This window comes from Podarcis bocagei (assembly GCF_964188305.1).
Source record: "Podarcis bocagei genome assembly, chromosome: 3".
In the NCBI taxonomy this organism is placed as follows: Eukaryota; Metazoa; Chordata; class Lepidosauria; order Squamata; family Lacertidae; genus Podarcis; species Podarcis bocagei.
The window spans coordinates 68,862,771-68,883,543 of NC_138127.1; the positions used below are offsets into that span (position 1 = coordinate 68,862,771).

A 20,773-nucleotide genomic window follows, 5' to 3' on the forward strand; every position below is an offset into this window, starting at 1 on the left:
ACACTTAGACTCATAGAACGGATACAATCAGTTGAAAGCTGCATCCCTGCAATTTCCACCCATTAGTCCTGCTCTTTGGAACAACAGAGAGCAAGCCTGCTCCAGCCCTTCAGTTATTTGAAGACTGCCATCAGCTACCCTTAAGCTTTTCTTTCCCCAGGCTAAACATACCCAACTCCTTCAATCATTCCTCATAGGATGTGACTTCCAGATCCTTTTACCATCCCAATCACCCCTCCCTCTTCAGCTGGTCAATGTCCTTAGAATGTAGAACCCAGAACTGTGGCCTGGACAGCTCTTTAACTGGTTTAATCATTCTTCCTTCTCCCATGAAACCCTGGGACCTGAGGTTGTGTACCTCTCTAGTCATGTATTCTAAGCACTGTTCTCACAGTCTCTCATTCCTAGAATACTTGGGGGAAGCAGAGTGACCCAAGGCCAATTATTCTCCCTCTGCCTCAGTTCCCCATTTGTAAAATGGGAATCATACCACACAGGGTAGTTGCAACCTTAAAATATTTTATATGCAAATGAAAAGGAGTAGTGAGGTAGTTTGCAGGATCAAAGGGAAATTACGCCAAAAAAATTTCAAATAATAAAACCTCATGGATTTTGCATTCTGAACGCATGGCAGACTAGTCATTTAACTGCTTCGAATTAATGTACACTTCCCCTCCTGACTACCTAGGCGAGAATTATTGGAAGCATGCAAGTTCCTATGATGTGTATAATGAATGGAGGTGTGTGAGTGATGCTTGAATAAAAGTATAAACATTCCACAGGTGTCGGCCAGTTGGGATGGAAGCTGAATGCCTGCAGGGGCTGGAGGAGGAGTTAATCATCATAAGGAGATTTCACATTTCCGCCATTTAGAACTCTGCTATGTGGAGCCATAGGTTCAGTGTCAGGTGTTCCTATGAAATCCTATAGCAGAGCCCATGCTCAGGGCAACGCTTGAAAACAGCTGACACTCTGAATGAGTGTTTGTGACACTTTCATGGCAGTGCTTTAACAAGGGCTCTTTTCATGTGCAGCCCAGGCTGAAGCCAATTCAACTTCAGTCAGTGCACCATGATTAAGGATGGAATCCTGGTGTCATTTAGCAGTCCTCAACAGTGTGATAAGGCAAAGGACAGACCAACCCACACAAGCAATAGTCATGCAAAGGTTTCATCTAAGGGTAGCCAACTTCATACCTTCCAGGTATTTTTGGCTACAGCTCCATCCCTGGCTATTGGCCATGCTTGGTGCAACTTATGGGAATTGTAGCCCACAACATCTGGAGGGACCACACTGACTATGCCTGAAACAGAGGATGCCTTCAAATAGAAGACTGTCTTCTGACAGCCCTTAAGACAGAGGGCAGTACTGGCTAAAGCAAGAAGCTTTAGCAACCCTACAACTTGAATTTAGGGAGCACCTCCAAGTAGTAGCCAGCAGCATGCAATCCTTGCTTGCAAAATGCATAATGCTTAATATTTACTAGTGATACATGTGTGTTCTACTTTGTTCCAGTCTTTTCTTCTTTTATAGAGCTACCAGGCTGAGCTCTGCTTATATTCACAGATACAAAACTACGTCTGGCAACTGCTTTTCTCTACCTTGGAAGCAGATGTGTAGGACTAACTTCTAAGAGGAAGGCGATCGAGTTGTTTATAGCCATGCAGGTCCCCCAAAATGGGATCTATACAGCAGGCAAATGTATACCTTTTTAATGGACCAACTAATTATTCTGCAGCTGCACACTTTCAACCCTTGCAACTGAAAGTTCAACTGAAAACTCACACCTTGCTTGAATGGTGTATTTTCTTTTGCCATTCCAGTTTTATAGGCTATGAAATTTGACACACTAAGCCACCTTCTCTGGCCAAGCTGTAACTGAATCAACAATCCTGATAATTTCTTGGCTCTCTGAGCCTACAAAAACGCATGCCAAATCAACCATTGAGTCTCTAAGGTGTCATATGAGATTATGCCTAACGATCTGGCCATGTAAGCCACAGCACTGAGAAATGGGATCCAAAAGAGTGACTTATTTACTTGTACCAGCAAAGGGGTCCATTGTCACAACAGCACTCAACAGTGGTAAATGCCCCCATGCCATAGACTCAATGGCCGCCCTAATCATTTAACCATTTGTCTTTTCTAGAAAGATGCTGGGACTGGCAGGCTGTATAGTTTGCTAGCCATAATTGCCTAATTTTCCTTTTTGGAATCAGAGGGACTTTTGTTTTTTGTTTTTATAAAATATTTATTAAAGTTTCAGAAAAAGGAATTACATAAAAACAAGAAATACAAAGGTAAAAGACAAAAATAAAAATACAGAATAAAAAAGTAAGTACACTTACAGAAAAAAGGAAAAAAGGAAAAATAAAAAATCAATCTTTCCATATCTTACATTCATGTCCTTGTTTCCCTGACCTCCTCATACCTCCCTTTTTTGTGTTCCAATTCAATTAATTAATTCAGCAATTTCTTTCCCTCCTTATTATCCTGATCTTTGATCTTAATATATTATAACATTAAATTTTTACCTATTTAGTAATCCAATTTCCATATTCTTTTATATCATTACAGCTAGAAACCACTTAACTTCAATCAAACATCATTCTAACATTCATTAATTTTGCAATATTTCTGTAAATAATCTTTAAATTTCTTCCAATCTTCTTCCACTGACTCTTCTCCCTGGTCTCGGATTCTACCAGTCATTTCCGCCAATTCCATGTAGTCCATCACTTTCATCTGCCATTGGAATCAGAGGGACTTTTGTCTTGTTCAAGTGTTAAACAAATCTCCTCTGTCTTGGTGGGCTTTTCCTTTATTGTACTGTTTCAGCACCATTTAGTATAGTTCCGACTAAAGGAAACTGCTCATCTTAAATGTTTGCACATTTGTTCTGCCTAAGCCATATAAGACCCACACAGGTATAAAGGCTCCAATATCACATCTTGTGACCCTCTAAACCGACTGCAGCCAAAAACAGGAATTATCAAGCGCCTGGCAGACTACAGTGTGGAAGTTGTGGCTGTATCACTAGCTGTGCAGGTCTGCTGTAATCAAAACTTGTCAATCTACCTCTCATTCACCTATTCCCATACTAGGCATTCTCTGAATCCCATATAAAACTATATTTGACTTCCAGCCCTGCATGCAAAGCTGAGAATGTTCCAATAAGCCACTTCCTCCAACTATTTTTAAAATGACCATAGTCCCCCACTGCTTATTATGCTATTACTGAACCAGCTTTTTCACCAGTCGAGAGAGAGAGAGAGAGAGAGAGAGAGAGAGAGAGAGAGGGAAGGAAAACATCTGCATCTGTAGAAAAGACCGGGCAAACTTACTCCTGAAGATTAGTGACAATAAACTGCTTACATTGCCCAAGATAATCACATCATGCCCATAAAGAATTTCTGTTTGCACATGTAATCCACAGGTGGAAATCAAATACTGAAAACCAGCACTTCCATTTAAAAACATAAGATTAGCCATGGTCAAACTGCTTGAGATATTAAACAATCCACTGGTAGAAGCTCTTTAATCTTCCAGCTCCTTCAAAGGGCAATCTAAAAGTCAGACTATCAATAACATAATTTAAAAGGAAGAATTCTGTGGCTTAGGTGTGGTTTCAAAACATCTATTTTCTTTAAAAAGTTAAAACTTTCCCAATATTATTCTTCAAAAGAAGAAAAAGATGGTTGCTTTAAAAATAAAATCTCTTTTCAAAGAGATATCTAATTGTGTGATCAGTGTGTTCAAAGAGACCACCTTTCCAGGTTTTAGGGCAGTTTCAGCCAAGTGGACTTGTGGGTCATCAGTGCTATGAATCAGAACTTCTGGCCTGTCACACATCTTCAGATTGCCCCAAATCAGCTACAATAAATCAAAATCTCCACAAAAGCCTCTCTTCTATGAGCTATGCTTGCTGTTTGGGTTCCAATACTGATACTCTGGTGTGATAGAAGCAACATGAAGCAAGTAAGGAGGCAAAAAAGCCTTTTGTTGGGTCCCAGGATTTATCTACACAAGGTTTTGGAATGGTTGTATGGTTCTCTAGATAGAATTACACACTGGTTGTGTTTCTCCCACACCTATGCCCTTCCAAAAAGCATTCATCACTGACTTCAACCTTAGAATGTTGATGCTGCTGCTACTATTATTTAGTCTTTAAATCCAACAAAAAAACCACATTATGTTTAAAAAACAGCATGTAACATATCCATTCAATGAAAAATAATTTAAAAAACCATGTCCCTCTGATAAATGTGTCAGTTTTAAAAATAAATAAGCAAACATTGGAAGGAACTAGGGTTCTCTGAAAGGACTTCAAGAAACATAACTTTAATCTACTCAAACAATGATAAACCAAACCACAGATGAATGGTAAGAAAATGAGATTTTTAAGCTAAGTGAGGAAGTATTTGATGTTTTATTTTTACTTTACAGTGAACCTGATTAAAATTCCAAGACTCTCATCATGAAGTCAAGAACAACAATTGCAACAATATTTGGTAAGTAACCAAGTAAGGGGCATACTTTCATATTTTACCATCTCTGCTTTGTTTGTTTGCTTGCTTGTATATATATGCCACCCTATCCCACAGATTCAGGTTGGGTTACACGAAATCCATCAGAAAAGACAGATGAGCCACTGCCTCCAAAAGGGTTTAAAATCTAAGATAATTGATATACAAGGTTTGGAGTAACAAAGGTAGATTATAACAGTACTGATGTTTCATTTGGAGAATTTTAAAACCAGTATAAACAATAGGAGGCTGCAGTCCTATACACCAGGGTTATTGGAATTATGGGACTGCAACTCCTATCATGCCTGAATTTTGGCTGCAGTGCCTAGGACTGATGGAAGTTGGGGTTCAATGATTTCTGGAGGACATCATGTTGGCTACCCGATATAAGCACACAACCTGGGAGTAAGCAGCATGGAACTAAGGGATGCTTATCTCTGCACTGTACATTCCAGAAAACATTCAATGTCATGCAAACTGATGCTGCAAATGTCTGCTTCTCTAACATTGTCCAACTTGCTCTGTTTCAGCTCTGTTGCTGACTTGTATCTATGCCACCAAAGAAGCCACGAAGAAGAAAAAATCCAAACTATGTAAGTAAAAAAAGCAATGCACCTGACTGGTGGAAGATGGGAGCTTTCAACCTCAACCCTGTGTGAGAATAGGGAGAGGCTTCCTGTGTGGTATTCACTGCACATCTTGGGGGCATACCAGATCTCTTCCGCTTAAAGCAAGATACCAAAACTGGGGTTGTATCACACAGCTTTAAATACATAAGAAAGTAAGAAAAGTGCTGCTTGATTAGGACAAAGGGCCGTCTAGTCCAGAATTCTGACTTACTCTTCTTTGCCTAAAAATATACACCACTTGAGTACTAAAAACAAAAATGGCATTCATTAAGTGTATATGAACAAGCAGCTGCTGACATAACACTTCTGTGTTAATTGCATGGTTTCAATGCTACCAAGAGCACCAATATTAAAAATAACATTCCATTTGTGCCTTCACAGATGTTCCTCAGATCGACTGTGACATCAAAGCTGCAAAGATCATCAACCCTGAATTTATCGCTAAGTGTCCCTCTGGATGTCAGGATGTCAAATATCGTGTCTACGGCACTGATATCTATGCTTCTTTTTCCAGTATATGTGGCGCTGCTATTCACAGGTCAGTAGGGTTGCCCTTCAATCTAAGACAGCGCACAGAACCACAGGGAAATATGATTGTTGCTTCAGTGGTAGAAACTCACAAGGTGTGAGTGAATAATTCTACAAGCTTAGTAGTTCCACAGTCACTTAAAACTAATAATCCCTTCTCTCCCTTTAACTTTGCTGCACTTGATAACTAACCAGGTATATATTGTAGCACATTTATTTTGGGCTAGCAACCTTTTCAGGGTACCAGCAAGCACTCTGTAGAGAGTTCACAGCCGCAGGATGAGCTTGGTTTTCTCACAAAAGGTGTGCATACCTTTAGGTTGAATACTGGCATGAACATCAGTCTTGCTTCTCCTTCAGACAAACTTTAGCTTTACCTTTCATCAATTTATCTCATTTGTTATTTTAAGAGGAATTTCTGTAAAACTGGAAAAGTTTAAATGCAAAACTATTATTATTATTATTTACATTTGTATACCGCCCTGTATCCCGGGCAGTTCACAACATAAAATTACAAAATATCAACACAAACCAAATGAAAAATCAAAATCAAACCCTGTTCCAATAAACACATTTAAAAGGCCATAGATTGTTTAATCAGGCAAAGGTCTGGTTATAGAGAAATATTTTTGCTTGATGCCTAAAGATATATAATGAAGGCACCAGGTGAACACCCTGGGGGGAGCGTTCCAGAAGACGGAAGCCACTCCAGAAAAGGGTGGTTCTTGTGTTGTCACCCTCTGGACCTCATGGAGGGGCCTGACATAGAACGGCCTCAGATGAAGATTGCAGGTTCTGGCTCTGTTCATATGGGGTATTGTGGTCCTGAGCCATTTAAGATTTTATAGGTCAAAACCAGCACTTTGAATTGAGCCTGGAAGCTAACTGGCTACTAGTGCAGGCAGACCAGGATTGTTGTAATATACTCAAACTGTCTTGCTGCGGTGAGCAACCTGCTGGATTCTGCACCAGCTGAAGTTTCTAAACTGCCTTCAGAGGCAGCCCCATGTAAACTACTGTTGGTGGAAGGAGGTGCATTGGCAAACATCACAGGAGCCAGTCAAACAATGGAACCACAGTGATGGATTCCATGTTTGGGCCTTGGTTGGTTGGTATGTGCTGTGGGTAGAACTCGTTGATCTTAATTTGGAAACTCTGAAATCTTTTTCTTGCGCATCAGGGTAGATTAAGCACTTGGAAGTGATTCACATCAGAGGTTTAGACTAGGTACATTCCACCTAAGAATTATCCTTAGTCCTGTAATTATAAAGTAGCTTGCCAAATGGCTTTAGCGCTGCACTGTGGAGTTAATGAACACCAGAAAGCACAAAAGCACACACACAACAACAACAACTATCTGTTGGGTTAGAACAAGTCCAGTTCTGAGGGGAGTCTGGAGAAAATGTGTAAGGCACCTGGAATTCTGCACCTGTGTGGGTTAGGCTTGCCATTCAAAAGCCATTCAGCATTCTAGGGTGTTTCTGAACTGAATGCCTTATTTTTGCAGTGGTACAATTGACAAGTCTGGAGGGAAAATCCTGGTTCAAAAGGTTGCTGGACAATCTGGCTACAAGGGTAGTTTCTCCAATGGCATCCGATCGTTGTCTTTACCACGGTGGCGGGAGTCCTTCATTGTTTCAGGTATTTTTGTAGCTAATCTCTTTGTTTTTGGCACTGCCATACTTTGAAAATTAAAAATCAGATGATCTGATTATTGATACTGAAATGTTGATACACAACTATTCTGGAAACATAGCTCTATGATGGGAAAGTCTCAGCATCCTTAACTACAGTCCCCAGGATTGTTTGGGGGCAGTCATGACTGTTATCAGTGATATAATAGCGTTTTAAATGTATAATGCAGATGTGGTTTAAGTCTGCAGGGGTTATCTGGAATATTTTTGCTTTGGGGTATTCTTTCAAGTAATTCAGACAAGCCATTCAGACAAGAGATTGAAACCAGTCTGAATCACTTGAAATTCTTCCCCTCTACTCAGTAATTCCCACTGCAAATACAAAAATTGCAACAAGTCATCTGTGAGTGACATCTAAATAGCAAGCCAAGCTAAGCTTGAGCAGTTGAGCCGTAGCCATTGCAACTGAGCTCATTGTCTACAAGCCAAAAATAGTGGCATTTCAAAGTTTAAAACAAAAACCATACTGGCAGCGTGTTTCCACTTAGCAAACAATTAGGAGTGTGGGATTTGCCAGCTTGGCCAATCAGGATCTGTACAAAGACCCATAGAAAACAAAGAATTAGGGCTAGGAAGCCAAGCTAGGAAGCAAGATATTGTGAAGCGTGAAGAAGAGAGGCAAGTTCACAGGATTCAAATGATGAGGACACTAGGAGGTATGCAAATTGGCTGGTACTCACTTTCAGAGTATTGAAATGTGTTGGCTTACGTGCAAATGAATGACTCCATTCACATCAATGAGAGCTCCCTGCTAAAGTAACGCAATCTGTTCTGGATGTCTTTGGGGAAGTTATGGACATTATATTCATCTTAGTTTTCCATGTAGCAATTAAAGTATTCATTTTAAAAATGATCAAAACTAACTATATTGCCAATTGTTTCTTTAAAAAGAATGTATTTACACATTTAGGGTTAAAATGAAAAACCAATGACTAGATGCTACATGGCAAGCCAATCTAATTCACTCCCTCTGATTAATTATATGCTTAGTCTTGGGCATGTTGCAGTTTTATCACACATCAGCCTGAATTTCAGTTGTGTATATTTAAGCCCATTGAAATTAAGGAGCTTGATAGTGCAGTCCTATACATGCCTACTCAGATGTAAGCCACATTGAGTTCAGTGGGATTTACTCCTATTGGGTTTATTTATTTATTTATTTATTTAACAAAATTTACATACCACTTGATTGCAGTAAAACATCTAAGCAGTTTACATGAGAGATTAAAATTGTAAGATAAAATTCAGTTAAAACAGATTTAAAGATAGTTAAAATTAACAATAGTGATTTAAACACATCTACAAGTCTGGCTAGGTCTGGCATAGGATTGTTTGTTGCTATAAAAGTTCTTAAGACATTTACTTACCACTGTAAATGTTAAAAACATTTACTGTTTCTAAAAATGTTACTTTATAATGTAGTTTGATGTGGGAAATGTCAAGAGGTAACATATGGTGTGGCACAATGAAAGGTTCATGGTTTGTACCAGACTATAACTGTCACGATCCCATATGTGGTTTAAATGTGAACTCAAATGTAGCTTACACACACATTGAATTCTTTCACTATTATCATGGTAAATCATGGGCTCTAAAAACAATCTGTAATGAAATGGAACTTGATTAAAAATTATGTATGTGGTAAATAAGGGGAACCACCTAGAGGCTTGGGGTATTTTTGTGAGGTAGTGTTTTACTTGCACTCATGACATAAATCTTGGTTAGTTCAGTGGAATAAGTTTTGTTATAGTATCTGAAGAAGTGTGCATGCACACAAAAGCTCATACCAAGAACTAACTTAGTTGGTCTTTAAGGTGCTACTGGAAGGAATTTTTTTATTTTAAGTTTTGTTATGTTACCCTTGCAAACAACCATCACCTCAGGAGACATGAATGGCAAAGCAATATGAAGTTGCTTGTTCTTTAATATTAAAGCAGTTTTACGCATAAAAGGTACTAGGCCACCCACATGTTCTTTTGTACCACAGAGCAGCTGGCATGGCAGATCTTGCGGTGAATAATTGAAAGCCCTGGGGGAAATTGCAAAGGTCTAATTACCTGAAGGCTGATTTAAGAACTTATATTATGCTAAATATGTATATCTTATACTGCATTAGATATGTGCTGTAGATTTACTGTATTAAAATGTGTTTGCTTTATTGCAAGGTCATGTACTCTCTCCGATTTGGCTTTTCTTGTTTGTTTTTGTTTCTTTGTTTGTTTTCCACAGAGGGCAAACCCAAAAAAGGTGTGCAGTATCCATCAACACTTGAATATTCATCTTCCTCAAACACACCTGTTAAAGGCAAGTGTGTGTGTGTGTGTGTGTGTGTGTGTGTGTGTGTGTGTGAGAGAGAGAGAGAGAGAGAGAGAGAGAGAGAGAGAGGAGAGAGGGAGGGAGAGAGAGAGGGAGAGGGAGAGGAGTGTGTGTGTGTGTGTGTGTGTGTGTGTGTGTGTGTTCTTCCATATACAGTTCCACCTGCACTATACATTTATATCAGCATCTTACTGCTTTAAGTAGTCATGGTTTTCCCCAAATAATCCAGAGTCCTCAAATTTGTTAAGTGCACTGAGAGTTATTAAGAGGCCCTATTCTCCTCTCAGAGCTTTTAGGGACTGGGAGCAAAGGCTGCCATATGAGACTCAGCAACACCATGCCAAGTGTCCAATAAAGCTGGCAGCAACCACCACACACAAGCATCCCAAAGGAATGTGCGGCTGACACTAAATTCACAGCACCTATACTTTTGCATCTCTGAAAATGGCAGATAGCATTTTCTTTGATATTAATTCACTATATTTCTATACTAATATAGGAGGTTCCCAACGGAAAGAGTATCGGACAACTGCAGTGCCATTACAAACTACACAAGGTGCATTTACAACAGCAAAAGCTGCTATCAGGACAACCGAATTTGTCAGTACAACTCCAAAGCCAGCGACAATCCCAACTACAGTCACGACAACCATCACTATCCAGGCAACTACTGGTGTAGCTACAAAGCCTCCAGTTGCGATTCACAAGGTCAGGGACATAGGTGAGCAGAATGGCAGAGGTCATAGTGGCTTAACAATGTGTTTGTGCTATAACAGGAGTGAGGAAACTTCAACCTGTAGGTCTAGTTAGGCCTCCCCAAGCTGTCACTTGTAGTGTGACGAGTAAAATCTCAGCACATCTAAATTCAAAAGGAAGACTCTGGAGTGTGTTCAAGCCGTGTTGTGAATTCATAAAACTCTGAAGTCAAGCAAAGGCTGCAAAGGATTGGATTTATAATTTACCTGATGCCGTAGGATGGGATGTCAGCTTAGTTGGGTGGTCATACCAGGCAGCAAGTCAGTATGCCAAGTTCAATGTCTGAGGGTCAGCTCACACAAGCAAAGTCCAAAATCCAATGGCCAGGAAACAAAGTTCATGGTCAAGCCAAGTCCAAAGTCCAGTAGTCAGGATACAATACAGAGTCAAACCTGAAGCTCAGTCCTGGGGCGGTCCAGAAACACCCAAGTCAAAGCCCATCGACATGGGCGGTTGAGAAAAAACAGCCCCTCAGCTCTGCTTCCCTTTTGTAATTTCCATGCTGATTGCAGCATCTGGGCTTGATGAGGCAGGTGACCCTCACCTGCTCCAAGCCTATTCCAGCTGAGCAATCACACGCCTCCTCCCAGAGCTAGTGAGCCCCACCTGGCCAAGTAGGGAGCTGGACGGTGGGCCCTTGCCTGTCTCAGCCTCCTAGAATGCCACTCCCGCTGCTCCTTACACCTCAGAGCCTGCTGTATTCATGGAGATAGGGGCCCCTCTGGCTCTGGTAATGGGTCTTGCTGCTCTGGTTCCTGTGCATTGACCTTCACCCCCTCCCCATCCTCTGCTCTTACAATTTAAAGAAGGATCATCATCTTCAAAGAACAGTGCACTTTGACCATTTGTTTTCCATCGCCTCATCCTCTGTTTTGCATACTGATTTTTCTCCTTTTCCATTTGCTATAGTGAGGGCTTCTCTGGTTTGTTCTTAGGGAACTGTTTAGGGGAGCTTTTAATGTTTAATGGAGTATTATATTTTAATATTTTGTTGGAAGCCCCCCAGAGTGGCTGGGGAAACCCAGCCAGATGGGTGGGGTATAAATAAATTATTATTATTATTATTATTATTATTATTATTATTATTAGGTTCTAGCAACGTCCATCCAGCTTATTCCTCAGTGGCAGCTGTAGCATCAAGTAAGTACAGAGGCAGTGCATTGTCATACCAGGACTGCAATCCTAGGAAGCCCATGGAAATCAGTGGGTTTATGTCTGATTACACACCATGGGAATGTCTTTACAGCCATCGTTTTATCTCTTTCACTAAGGAAAAAGTAGCTTAACTTCAATTATCCCTGCTTTATAAGATGTTCTCCATACCTTCCATCCATGCCATAGAACTACAGTTTCCAAGGTTCCCTGGAAAAAGATAACGACTGTTCCACTAGTTTGAATCTTTCTTGTGACTAGACCCATCTCTACATAACAGGGGTGGGGAACTTTTTGGACTTCCATGTGCTGTTTGACTCCAGCTGCTATTAAGCCACACTTGCTGGGACTGATGGGAGTTGGAGTCAAACATCTGGAGGGGCACAAGTTCCCCATTCCTGCTAAGTAATATCTCTCTCTCTGTAATTATTGTTTCATAAATCCTATATTTAATCTCAGTTGGTAGAGCCTAAGAATCTTAATCTCAGGGTTATGGGTTCTGAACACAATTCAAAGTGTTGGTGCTGACCTTTAAAGCTTTAAACCAGGCATAGGCAAACTCGGTCCTCCAAATGTTTTGGGACTACCACTCCCATGATTCCTAGCTAACAGGACCGGTGGTCAGGGATGGTGGGAATTGTAGTCCCCAAACAGCTGGAGGGCTGAGTTTGCCTATGCCTGCCCTAAACAGCCTCAGCCCAGTATACCTGAAGGAATGTCTCCACCCCCATCGTTCTACCTGGACACTGAGGTCCAGCGCCGAGGGCCTTCTGGCGGTTCCCTCACTTTGAGAAGTGAAGTTACAGGGAACCAGGCGGAGGGCCTTCTCCGTAGTGGTGCCCACCCTGTGGAATGCCCTCCTACCAAATGTCAAAGAAATAAACAACTATATGACATTTAGAAGACATCTGAAGGTAGCCCTGCTTAGGGAATTTTTTAATGATTGATGTTTTAATGTATTTTTAACCATTTGTTGGAAGCCACCCAGAGTGGCTGGGGAAAGCCAGCCAGATGGGCGGGGTAGAAATAATTTATTATTATTACTATTATTACTATTATGGGTTTGAGTCTCACGTTGGGCAAAAGATTCTTACATTGCAAGCGGTTAGACTAGATGACCTGTGTGCTTCTATGTTAAAAACTAAAGGATTAGGACAAGAGTCTCTTACCTCCTGCAGCTATAAAATTATCACTTTTAAAAAGAAATGTCTTTTAAAAATAGTTTTGGGAACTGCAAATAACATTTTCTGTTTCAATGCATATTTTAGGGCAGGTTCAAGCTGTACAAGGAAGAACCCAGAATCAAGGTATGTCCTAACTTAAATGAATATATATTTTCTTCATTTAAGCTAAGTTTAGTTTAAAGTAATCATATTTACTAATTACAATTTATGTTCAAGTTTATGTGTTGACCAGTAAAATATTTTTAAAGCATTCAGAGGCAGTTCCAGCCATGCAAGTAACAGAAATATCGCTCGACCTAATACAGGTAAAACCTTCATATGATTTTAAAAATGTTTTCTGGTTATAAAAAACAGCAACCAGAGCCCACTCTTAAAGAGGTTCTCTTGGAAGTAAGTTTCCCTGAGTTACCTACAATTACTACTTAGGAAATACGCCTAAGAAATCCTGGATACAATTTAGCCTAAGTTAAGAATTTTAATTCCCTGTTATTTCAGTAGAAGATATTGAAACACATGCTCGACTCTCCCTGTGAAATCGCTGGGATTTAAAATAAAAAGATTTGGCTGGATTGCAGCCATTTTGATTTTGAAGCATTTCTGTATTGTTATTACTTATTGAATCTATATACCACCCTATACCCACTGGCCTGTAGTGGTCTGCTGGTTATCCTCTAAAGTTCAAACTACTTGAGTCAAGTTATTTTGTAGGAGTTGAAATCCACAACCCATTTACATCACCAGAGCAGTTCTAATAAAGTGAACAGGACCGACCTGATTAAATCATGTATAGATTGCAACCCAAGCCCAGGAGACGTCAATTGACTTCCTTGTGACATTATGATAGCATTTCAGGCTCTAAATGCTGAGGAGCAGAGTGCCCATACTATTAAAATTTGCTGAAGCTAAACTGTCTTGACGTACAGGGAAGTCCCTATTAATGCTACCCCCATTTTAAAACTGGTGGTTCTTAGGTAATGAAATAGACTCGCTAGAATTATGCCTCTGTGTATTAAAGTTGACCCTTTTGACAAACCGCACAGGTCTTCAACGGCAAGAGCCAATTGTCTCATTCCGGAAGCCTTCCACCTCTCCTGCCAATCTGGGTAAGCTTCCCCATAAACCAAGGCAGATTTTGACAGGATTTGTCACCTAGATTTCTCTGGGCTTGTTAGTCTGAACCAGAAGTACTTCCTCTCACCTTGTATGCAAAAAAATATATTGTTTTCAACAGAGCAGTGCTTGAGTCATCTGAGTATTCTTTTACATCCAGTTCCCTATGTCTGGTGCTCATGATACCAAGCAACAATTTGCTTCATTTCAGGCAGTTTCCTATATATGCAGAATAAACTTTAGTCTTGATTAAAGTATTGTTCGTAAGGGCCTGGTGTTTCATTGCAGATCTGTACTGCAACATATTCTTGACATGATCATAGTGCATTAATAGTGGGTTTAGCCTACTTTGGTTTGTTCTGCAGCGTTTCCCAAAGCTATCTATGACATTATTGCTATCTGGAAGGGCCGTATTGCAATAAAAGCAAAAGCAAAAATAAATCAGAACATTTCTGGTTTAAAAAGTTATGGAATTTCATCAGGAAGTTTCAGGATATGTGGTTATTGGAAATAAAGCAAAAAAAACCAAAAACCTTTGCAGATGCATACAGTATTGAAAAGGAGGTCACATATGACTGCCCCAATAGCATTATGAGCACAAATCACCCGTCTCACATCACAGTATCTGCCCAAACACTGGAGATTAAGGCTGACAAAAAACAACAACACAAAAGGCAATTTCCATAGTGCATCAGCCCCTTCTTTGAGAAACAATTATTAAAAGAAATGGGACAAGCCAAATACCCAGGAAAGAGATGCCTTGTCACTTTTTTGTTGTTGGAACAAGCAGTATGAAGAAAGCCACATAAGTACCCTCCTCAAAAGTTCATGTCAAAACTAAAAAAAAATTCATTTGTTTCTGGCACAGAATGTCTCTTAACTTAATATTTCACTTAAGGAAGGATCTATCATATCCATGTCATGCCCTATTTATTCTGCTTATTCTCACATATACTTTATTTTACAAAGGGTCTCGCCTAAAGGAACAGCATTTGTTCTGTTAACTTCAGATTAGTTTGGGTTAGTGGTTTGCTTTTGTTTCTTTTACTTTTAAGTAATTACTGTTTTTCCCCTCTTGTGTGTGGAAGCTATAGAAACAGACTTGTGGAAACTGGGATCAAGCCTTTTTGACACAGGTAGTATTACGCAATGTTTTCTAATCACCAACTCTGTCATTTTAAGGCTTTTGATTGGAGCTGCATCTTTACCTGCCTCACACCAGACGTAGGTGGGCGTGGCTTGGGAGAAACAGCCTCATAGGCCAAATTAGCACCCCTAATTGCAATACCTAATTAAGTCCACAGACTAGAAGCTCCCCCACTTGCTGCTTTAGGAAGAAATTACAAGGCCCTTTTTACATGAGAAGCATTTGCATGCTATATGCAAGAAATCTACCTGTATGATCATCACACACATTATAAACTTCCACAGAACTGTTGTGAACAGTGGCTATCCTGAGTATGAATTGGGCGAATCCACACATACTTTTTGTCCTGGGCTTTCGAGGCACAGGTCTGCACTTCAAAGCTATGTGTCCAAGCACTCTTACTTTTGCAATTCACAGTTTGAGTTTCCAATGGATTGCTATTTGTGCCGATCCAATGGTGAGGAGTGGGTTTTTGCGGGGAAAGCTCTAGAGCAAAAAACAGAGCCACTCAGACATGGAGCTTTAAAGTATGGACCATGCCTGGAAAGGGTGGAGGAAAGGGTGGACAAGCCCTGACAGGAGCAAATGGAATGTAGGAAAAGAAAATTGCATTTATTATTATTATTATTATTATTATTATTATTATTATTATTATTATTATTATTATTATTAATACTCCGCCCTCCTCAAAATAAAATTAAGTGGGAACCCATGAATCATAACCATAGGGGTAAGGAATTAAAAGCTCACCAGGCCCGGCCACTTGTGCTGGTCCCATATGGGCCGATAGAAAGAGCCAAGGAGGCCACTTACATACAGGGTCCTGTAGAAAGAAGGGAGTCGACTGGGCCCGGACCAAAGGCCTGGCGGAACAGCTCCATCTTGCAGTCCCTGCGGAAAGATGTCAAATCCCGCAGGGCCCTGGTCTCTTGCGACAGAGCATTCCACCAGACTGGGGCCAGGGCTGAAAAGGCTCTGGCCCTGGTCAAGGCCAGTCTAACTTCCTTGAGGCCCAGAACCTCCAAAGTATTATTGTTTGTGGACCGTAAGGTCCTCCGCGGGGCATACCAGGAGAGGCCTATATTAAGCTATGGCAAGAGAGGCAATTTTTTTCATACTTAGCATGTGTGTGCTATTAAATGGAGCCTTTCTAAAAATCAGAAAGCAGAGAGTCACAGCTGAAACGTGAGGTTCCAATGATGAATCTGCAGATGAGGGGTCAACGTTATGGAGGATCCTGCCAAACATGAAAGAGAAAGGGATTTTAACTTAATCCGCCCCAAAGCAGATTCATCACATGAATCTTGCAGGTTGTGTAAGTCATTATGTTGCAGTTACTGAGTACATGTGCTTGTGAACACACCCTTAGTCCTATTCCATAATGTTTTAGCTATGCTTTGCCCTTTCTTGTTTGCTTAAGTGAGAGAGTTGTTGTGCGAGGATGGGCTTACATAGGCAATGCATCCATATACACAGGTCAGAACAGCCAAAAGGTTTACATTTCCAAGTTGAATCTCAGCACATGTATCAGGATGTTAAGAGATTACCATCAACAGAAAGTAAAAACACTCTAAATGTTCAGGTGGATGTCTGGATACCTATTTGCAGGCAAGATTATTCATCACACAGCTTGAGGTGAGAAAGGGGAAATTTTCCAAGGGACCAGAATACAATAAAAAATTAGCTCAGTGATTAAGTTTGATGCATGCTGATTATCACTTCAAAGAGAATTATTTTTAGTTTGTATGTGACAAGTATTGCCTGAGTGGAGATTTAATGAGCCTGGACAGCTGTGACAACTCAGTGGTGAAAAAGCTTAATTGGCTTGCAGTGAAGCACCAAGGCAGAGTGAGGGAATATTCCCAGGACTGACAATTCGAAGGATTGACAATACAGTCTTCAAGCCAGCCTGGCAACCTAGAAGGGCTCACTAGAAAGGGCTGCCTTTTCAATGTATTGCCTTTTCTCGGTGATACATGATGGGTGGCATTTTTATTAAAAAGAACTATATAATTATCTAATTGCATTCAAGCAGTGGCCTGAAAGCCAGGCTGCAAAGGAAAGACCTCCCTCTACAGCCTCAGCTTAAACTCAAACAATGGCTGCAGCTGCAAAGTCAGAATGAGAATGCTCTCCCGACTCTTTTCCAGCGGTGAATCGGCACCAAATTCAAAAAGCACCAGACCAGCCACGAAAAGGAAGAATTAGGAGTGCAGCTAGAGCGCACTCTCAGTGCTTTCTTTTCAGTTTTATCTTGTGAATTTACCTGTCCATGACACCTGGTGATGGATGGGGAGGGTAAAGGCCACGGATTGAGCCAAGCCATACTGTGAGGTGAAGATTTCCTACTGCTGATCTAATTTTCAGCTTTCTAGAGGTGTAAAGTTCAAATAAAGATAAACACCACATGGACCATGTTGTTCATGTTTCAAAATGAAATTGTTGTGGGGTAAATTCCATGTAGGATGACACAGTGCATAAACACAGTCTAATGTGCGGAACAGAGCCTTGTTAGCCCCATTTTGTGGTATGGCCCATTTTGTGGTATGCCCCAAAGTGCAAGAATAACTGGTGATAATTTACAGTTCATTGTGGCAAGACAAGAATTTACAGTTCATTGTGGCGAGACAAGAACTCCTTTCTATGTTCCCTCATGGCTCATGTAATTATCCCACCTCTTATATCAGCAAGTAGGGCTGTGAAGTTTAATCAGTAGGTGAATCAACCACACATATAACAGCCTAACATCCATGAATTCTGAAGTCAAAAAAGCTAGTAGCTACCACTATATCTCAGATGTATGTGGTACATTATTATTTATACCCTGCCCATCTGGTTGGGTTTCCTCAGCCACTCTGGGTGGTTCACAGCACATGTCAGAACATACTAAAACATCAAACATTTGAAACTTCCTAATACAGGGCTGCCTTCAGATGTCTTCTAAAAGTCAAATAGTTGTTTGTTTCCTTGACATCTGAAAGGAAGGTTTTCCACAGGGAGGGCTCCACTATTGAGAAGGCCCTCAAAAATATGATGATGTCATCATCTTATGCCCTTTGCATTCAATAACCGACTGTGTCATTATTGATCATTCCAGGTTTCAGTTCCAAGGAAGACGTGGTCCCCAAACCCCTGGAACCAGTTTCACAGGGAAACCCAAGTATGTGCATCAGCCAAGTATTTGCACCTGAGAGTCTGCCCTTTCAAAGCTTCAGCCATTGGGAGGAAAGGAGAGCCTTCTTAGAGGGCTTCCCCATTGTGATTTCTGGGGGAAGGGAAAGAATGGATGTATCAGGGTTCAAAGATGTCATCCATTGCAGTGGAATCCACATTTTGCTAATGAGCTTAATTTTTGCTGAATCCATTCCTAAGTTAGCTGAAGAGAAATCACCCAGGACTAGTTATTGGTTTTTACTGCTGTGGACTGAGCTGCTGTTTAACCTAGTTGTGATTTTCAAGATAATATAAACTGGATGTTTGAGGCACACATTTGCAAGAGCTGCAAAAGTTTGCCTAAAAATTCAGTGAAGCAGCCCAGGGTGTTACTCCTTTCAGCCCCAGACAGCATGCTCAACAGGCAACCCAACCTTTTAGCTAGAAGGTTTTAGTCCTGGAGCATAGGTAGGCAAACTATGGCCCGGGGGCCAGATCCGGCCCAATCGCTTTCGAATTCTGGCCCACGGACAGTCCGGGAATCAGCATGTTTTGTACATGAGTAGAATGTGTCCTTTTATTTAAAATGCATCTCTGGGTTATTTGTGGGGCCTGCCTGGTGTTTTTACATGAGTAGAATGTGTGCTTTTACTTAAAATGCATCTCTGGGTTATATGTGGAGCATAGGAATTCGTTCTCCTCCCCCCCCAAAAAAAATATAGTCCGCCCCCCCCAAGGTCTGAGGGACAGTGGACCGGCCCCCCCGCTGAAAAATTTTGTTGACCCCTGATCTAGAGGATCACTGGTCCCCTATCCTTGGTCTGTTGCCATGGTAAAACCATCAGGGGCTCCTGAGCAGTCATTATATATCTGATTATACAGTAAGGTTTCTTTTTTCTGACCCAATATAGAATTCTATTTAAAGTGATGCTTTATGCTAACTTAGGGGTTGAACTGCTGTGTTGTTGGACTGCAGTTCCAGTATCCATGAACATTGATTATGCTGGTTGGAGGTGATGCGATTTGGAATTCAGCATCTGGAGGGCCACAGATTCCCCATTCCTATCTTAAAGTACAAACACAATTGGAGAGAAAGCTACCTGGTATAGGGAAGCGTGGATGCAAGGCAAATCAGAATGCAAGGGTATCATAAGTACAGTGCCATTTTACTAGAAAGAGAGGTGCCAGAACGCACTATGAATGCCTCCCTCATTGTCTTAGAATGGCAATGGCATCCACCTGAGAGGTGCCAGAACTGAGTTCTCCATCAGACCAATGGTCCAGCACCCTGTTCTCCTCTCTCCCTGCCCCAGAGGCATTAATTTCATTCGCAAAACTTGCCCTCCTAATTCTTGCTCTTAATGCCACCAATATCAATCTTAGATTATGGCTACTCAGGGACAAAATTTATGAATCACCTTTAAATAGCTGCAGGAAAGTGCTAATTTTCCTCCTAAAATAGCAAGGCGGGTGTATCCGCCTCACCAGGTTTTATCACAGTTCTCCACAAATAATTGCTGGATTTTGTCAGGGGTTTATGCTTCTGGAGCCAATCTTGTAATGAAAGGAATGCCATGCAGGAGCCAGGAACAATCTCGGCACACAGTACAAATCCTGATTCGGAGTAAGGAAGTTGGAACACACTCGGAACAAGATCACTCACAAAGGGTTTTGTAAAGGGCATGGGGAATCTTTACAAGCCTGGCACCTCTTCAGTGAAATATACCTTTATTGGCACACCTGTCTTGGTGGGAGCAGTTTCAAAGAAAACCATACAAGAAGCCTGACTAGGAACAAAAACCATTAATTGCCATTTAAGCTTATCCAAATGTTGATCCCTTTCAAGGAAATGAGTATTTTCTCAGCAGCTTAGAGCAAAAGAAGAATAGACTGCTATTTCTTGAAGACACTCCTTGCAGGTCAGAATCAATAAATTTGGTTACTTAAAAAAAAAAAAATAGAGAGAAGAGGTTGCTTTAGCTTTGGGTGTTTGTCTACTGTTCTGCGAGCCAAAATAGCAAGATGAGTGAGGACACGTGCATTTAAAAGACTACAATCAAGTTTTTAAATATCCAGACTGGAGAGGCAGATCTGAAAGCCACAAAGGAGATTATCATTCCTTGAATTACTTCCATGTCTGGCAAAATAGCAATTCCCACTTCAATAAAGAAGGAGATTTTTTGTTCCAGCACTAATTAAAGAACACTTTTTGTATGGGGGGGGGGTGTTGTTTTGTTTTTTGTTTTTTCCCCAAATAGCTATACAAGTCAGAATGCAGGAATAGAGAATATAACCACAATGCACACTAAAATGCAGGAAGGAAAGAGAGGCACTCAGTGTGGTAAAACTTTCATGTGGTAAGACTGCTGCTGGACTGTACCACTTCAGACTTGGTGAGAGGGGGTAGAACACAGTGCATATAGAAAATTAGCAGAGAGGGGGAAATTCTTCTGTTGCTAACTCACAATATACTCATCTTATAGGCGCATGGAAAATGTTGTTTATTAGCTTGGGTTTGTTCTGTAGAGACACAACTAATTATTCAACCTCACACCACCATCCTGAAGTAGCTCAGTCC

At 40.8% G+C, this 20,773-nt stretch overlaps 1 protein-coding gene and 1 long non-coding RNA gene across 4 annotated transcripts in view; one reads left to right on the top strand and one right to left on the bottom strand.

Annotated features, from left to right (window-relative positions):
* Positions 1 to 8,769, bottom strand: part of LOC308583827 — a 51,890-nt gene extending 43,121 nt beyond the window's left edge. The window contains exons 1-2 of the long non-coding RNA XR_014006438.1: positions 8,745 to 8,769; positions 8,058 to 8,156 (exon numbers count right to left, since the gene is read on the bottom strand). This is a non-coding gene — a long non-coding RNA (uncharacterized lncRNA). The remainder of the gene's footprint in view (positions 1 to 8,057; positions 8,157 to 8,744) is intronic.
* VIT (vitrin) overlaps positions 1 to 20,773 on the top strand; it is a 37,307-nt gene that overhangs the window by 6,301 nt on the left and 10,233 nt on the right. For 2 of the 3 annotated variants that reach the window (XM_081188082.1, XM_081188083.1), the window contains exons 2-13: positions 4,447 to 4,511; positions 5,057 to 5,119; positions 5,537 to 5,693; positions 7,191 to 7,324; positions 9,607 to 9,681; positions 10,193 to 10,414; positions 11,539 to 11,589; positions 12,870 to 12,908; positions 13,034 to 13,090; positions 13,826 to 13,888; positions 14,984 to 15,031; positions 18,140 to 18,202. In XM_081188082.1, the coding sequence (XP_081044208.1) occupies positions 4,478 to 4,511; positions 5,057 to 5,119; positions 5,537 to 5,693; positions 7,191 to 7,324; positions 9,607 to 9,681; positions 10,193 to 10,414; positions 11,539 to 11,589; positions 12,870 to 12,908; positions 13,034 to 13,090; positions 13,826 to 13,888; positions 14,984 to 15,031; positions 18,140 to 18,202 (1,006 nt within the window). In that variant the 5' untranslated portion in view covers positions 4,447 to 4,477. The remainder of the gene's footprint in view (positions 1 to 4,446; positions 4,512 to 5,056; positions 5,120 to 5,536; positions 5,694 to 7,190; positions 7,325 to 9,606; positions 9,682 to 10,192; positions 10,415 to 11,538; positions 11,590 to 12,869; positions 12,909 to 13,033; positions 13,091 to 13,825; positions 13,889 to 14,983; positions 15,032 to 18,139; positions 18,203 to 20,773) is intronic. The other variant, XM_081188084.1, reaches the window with a different exon arrangement.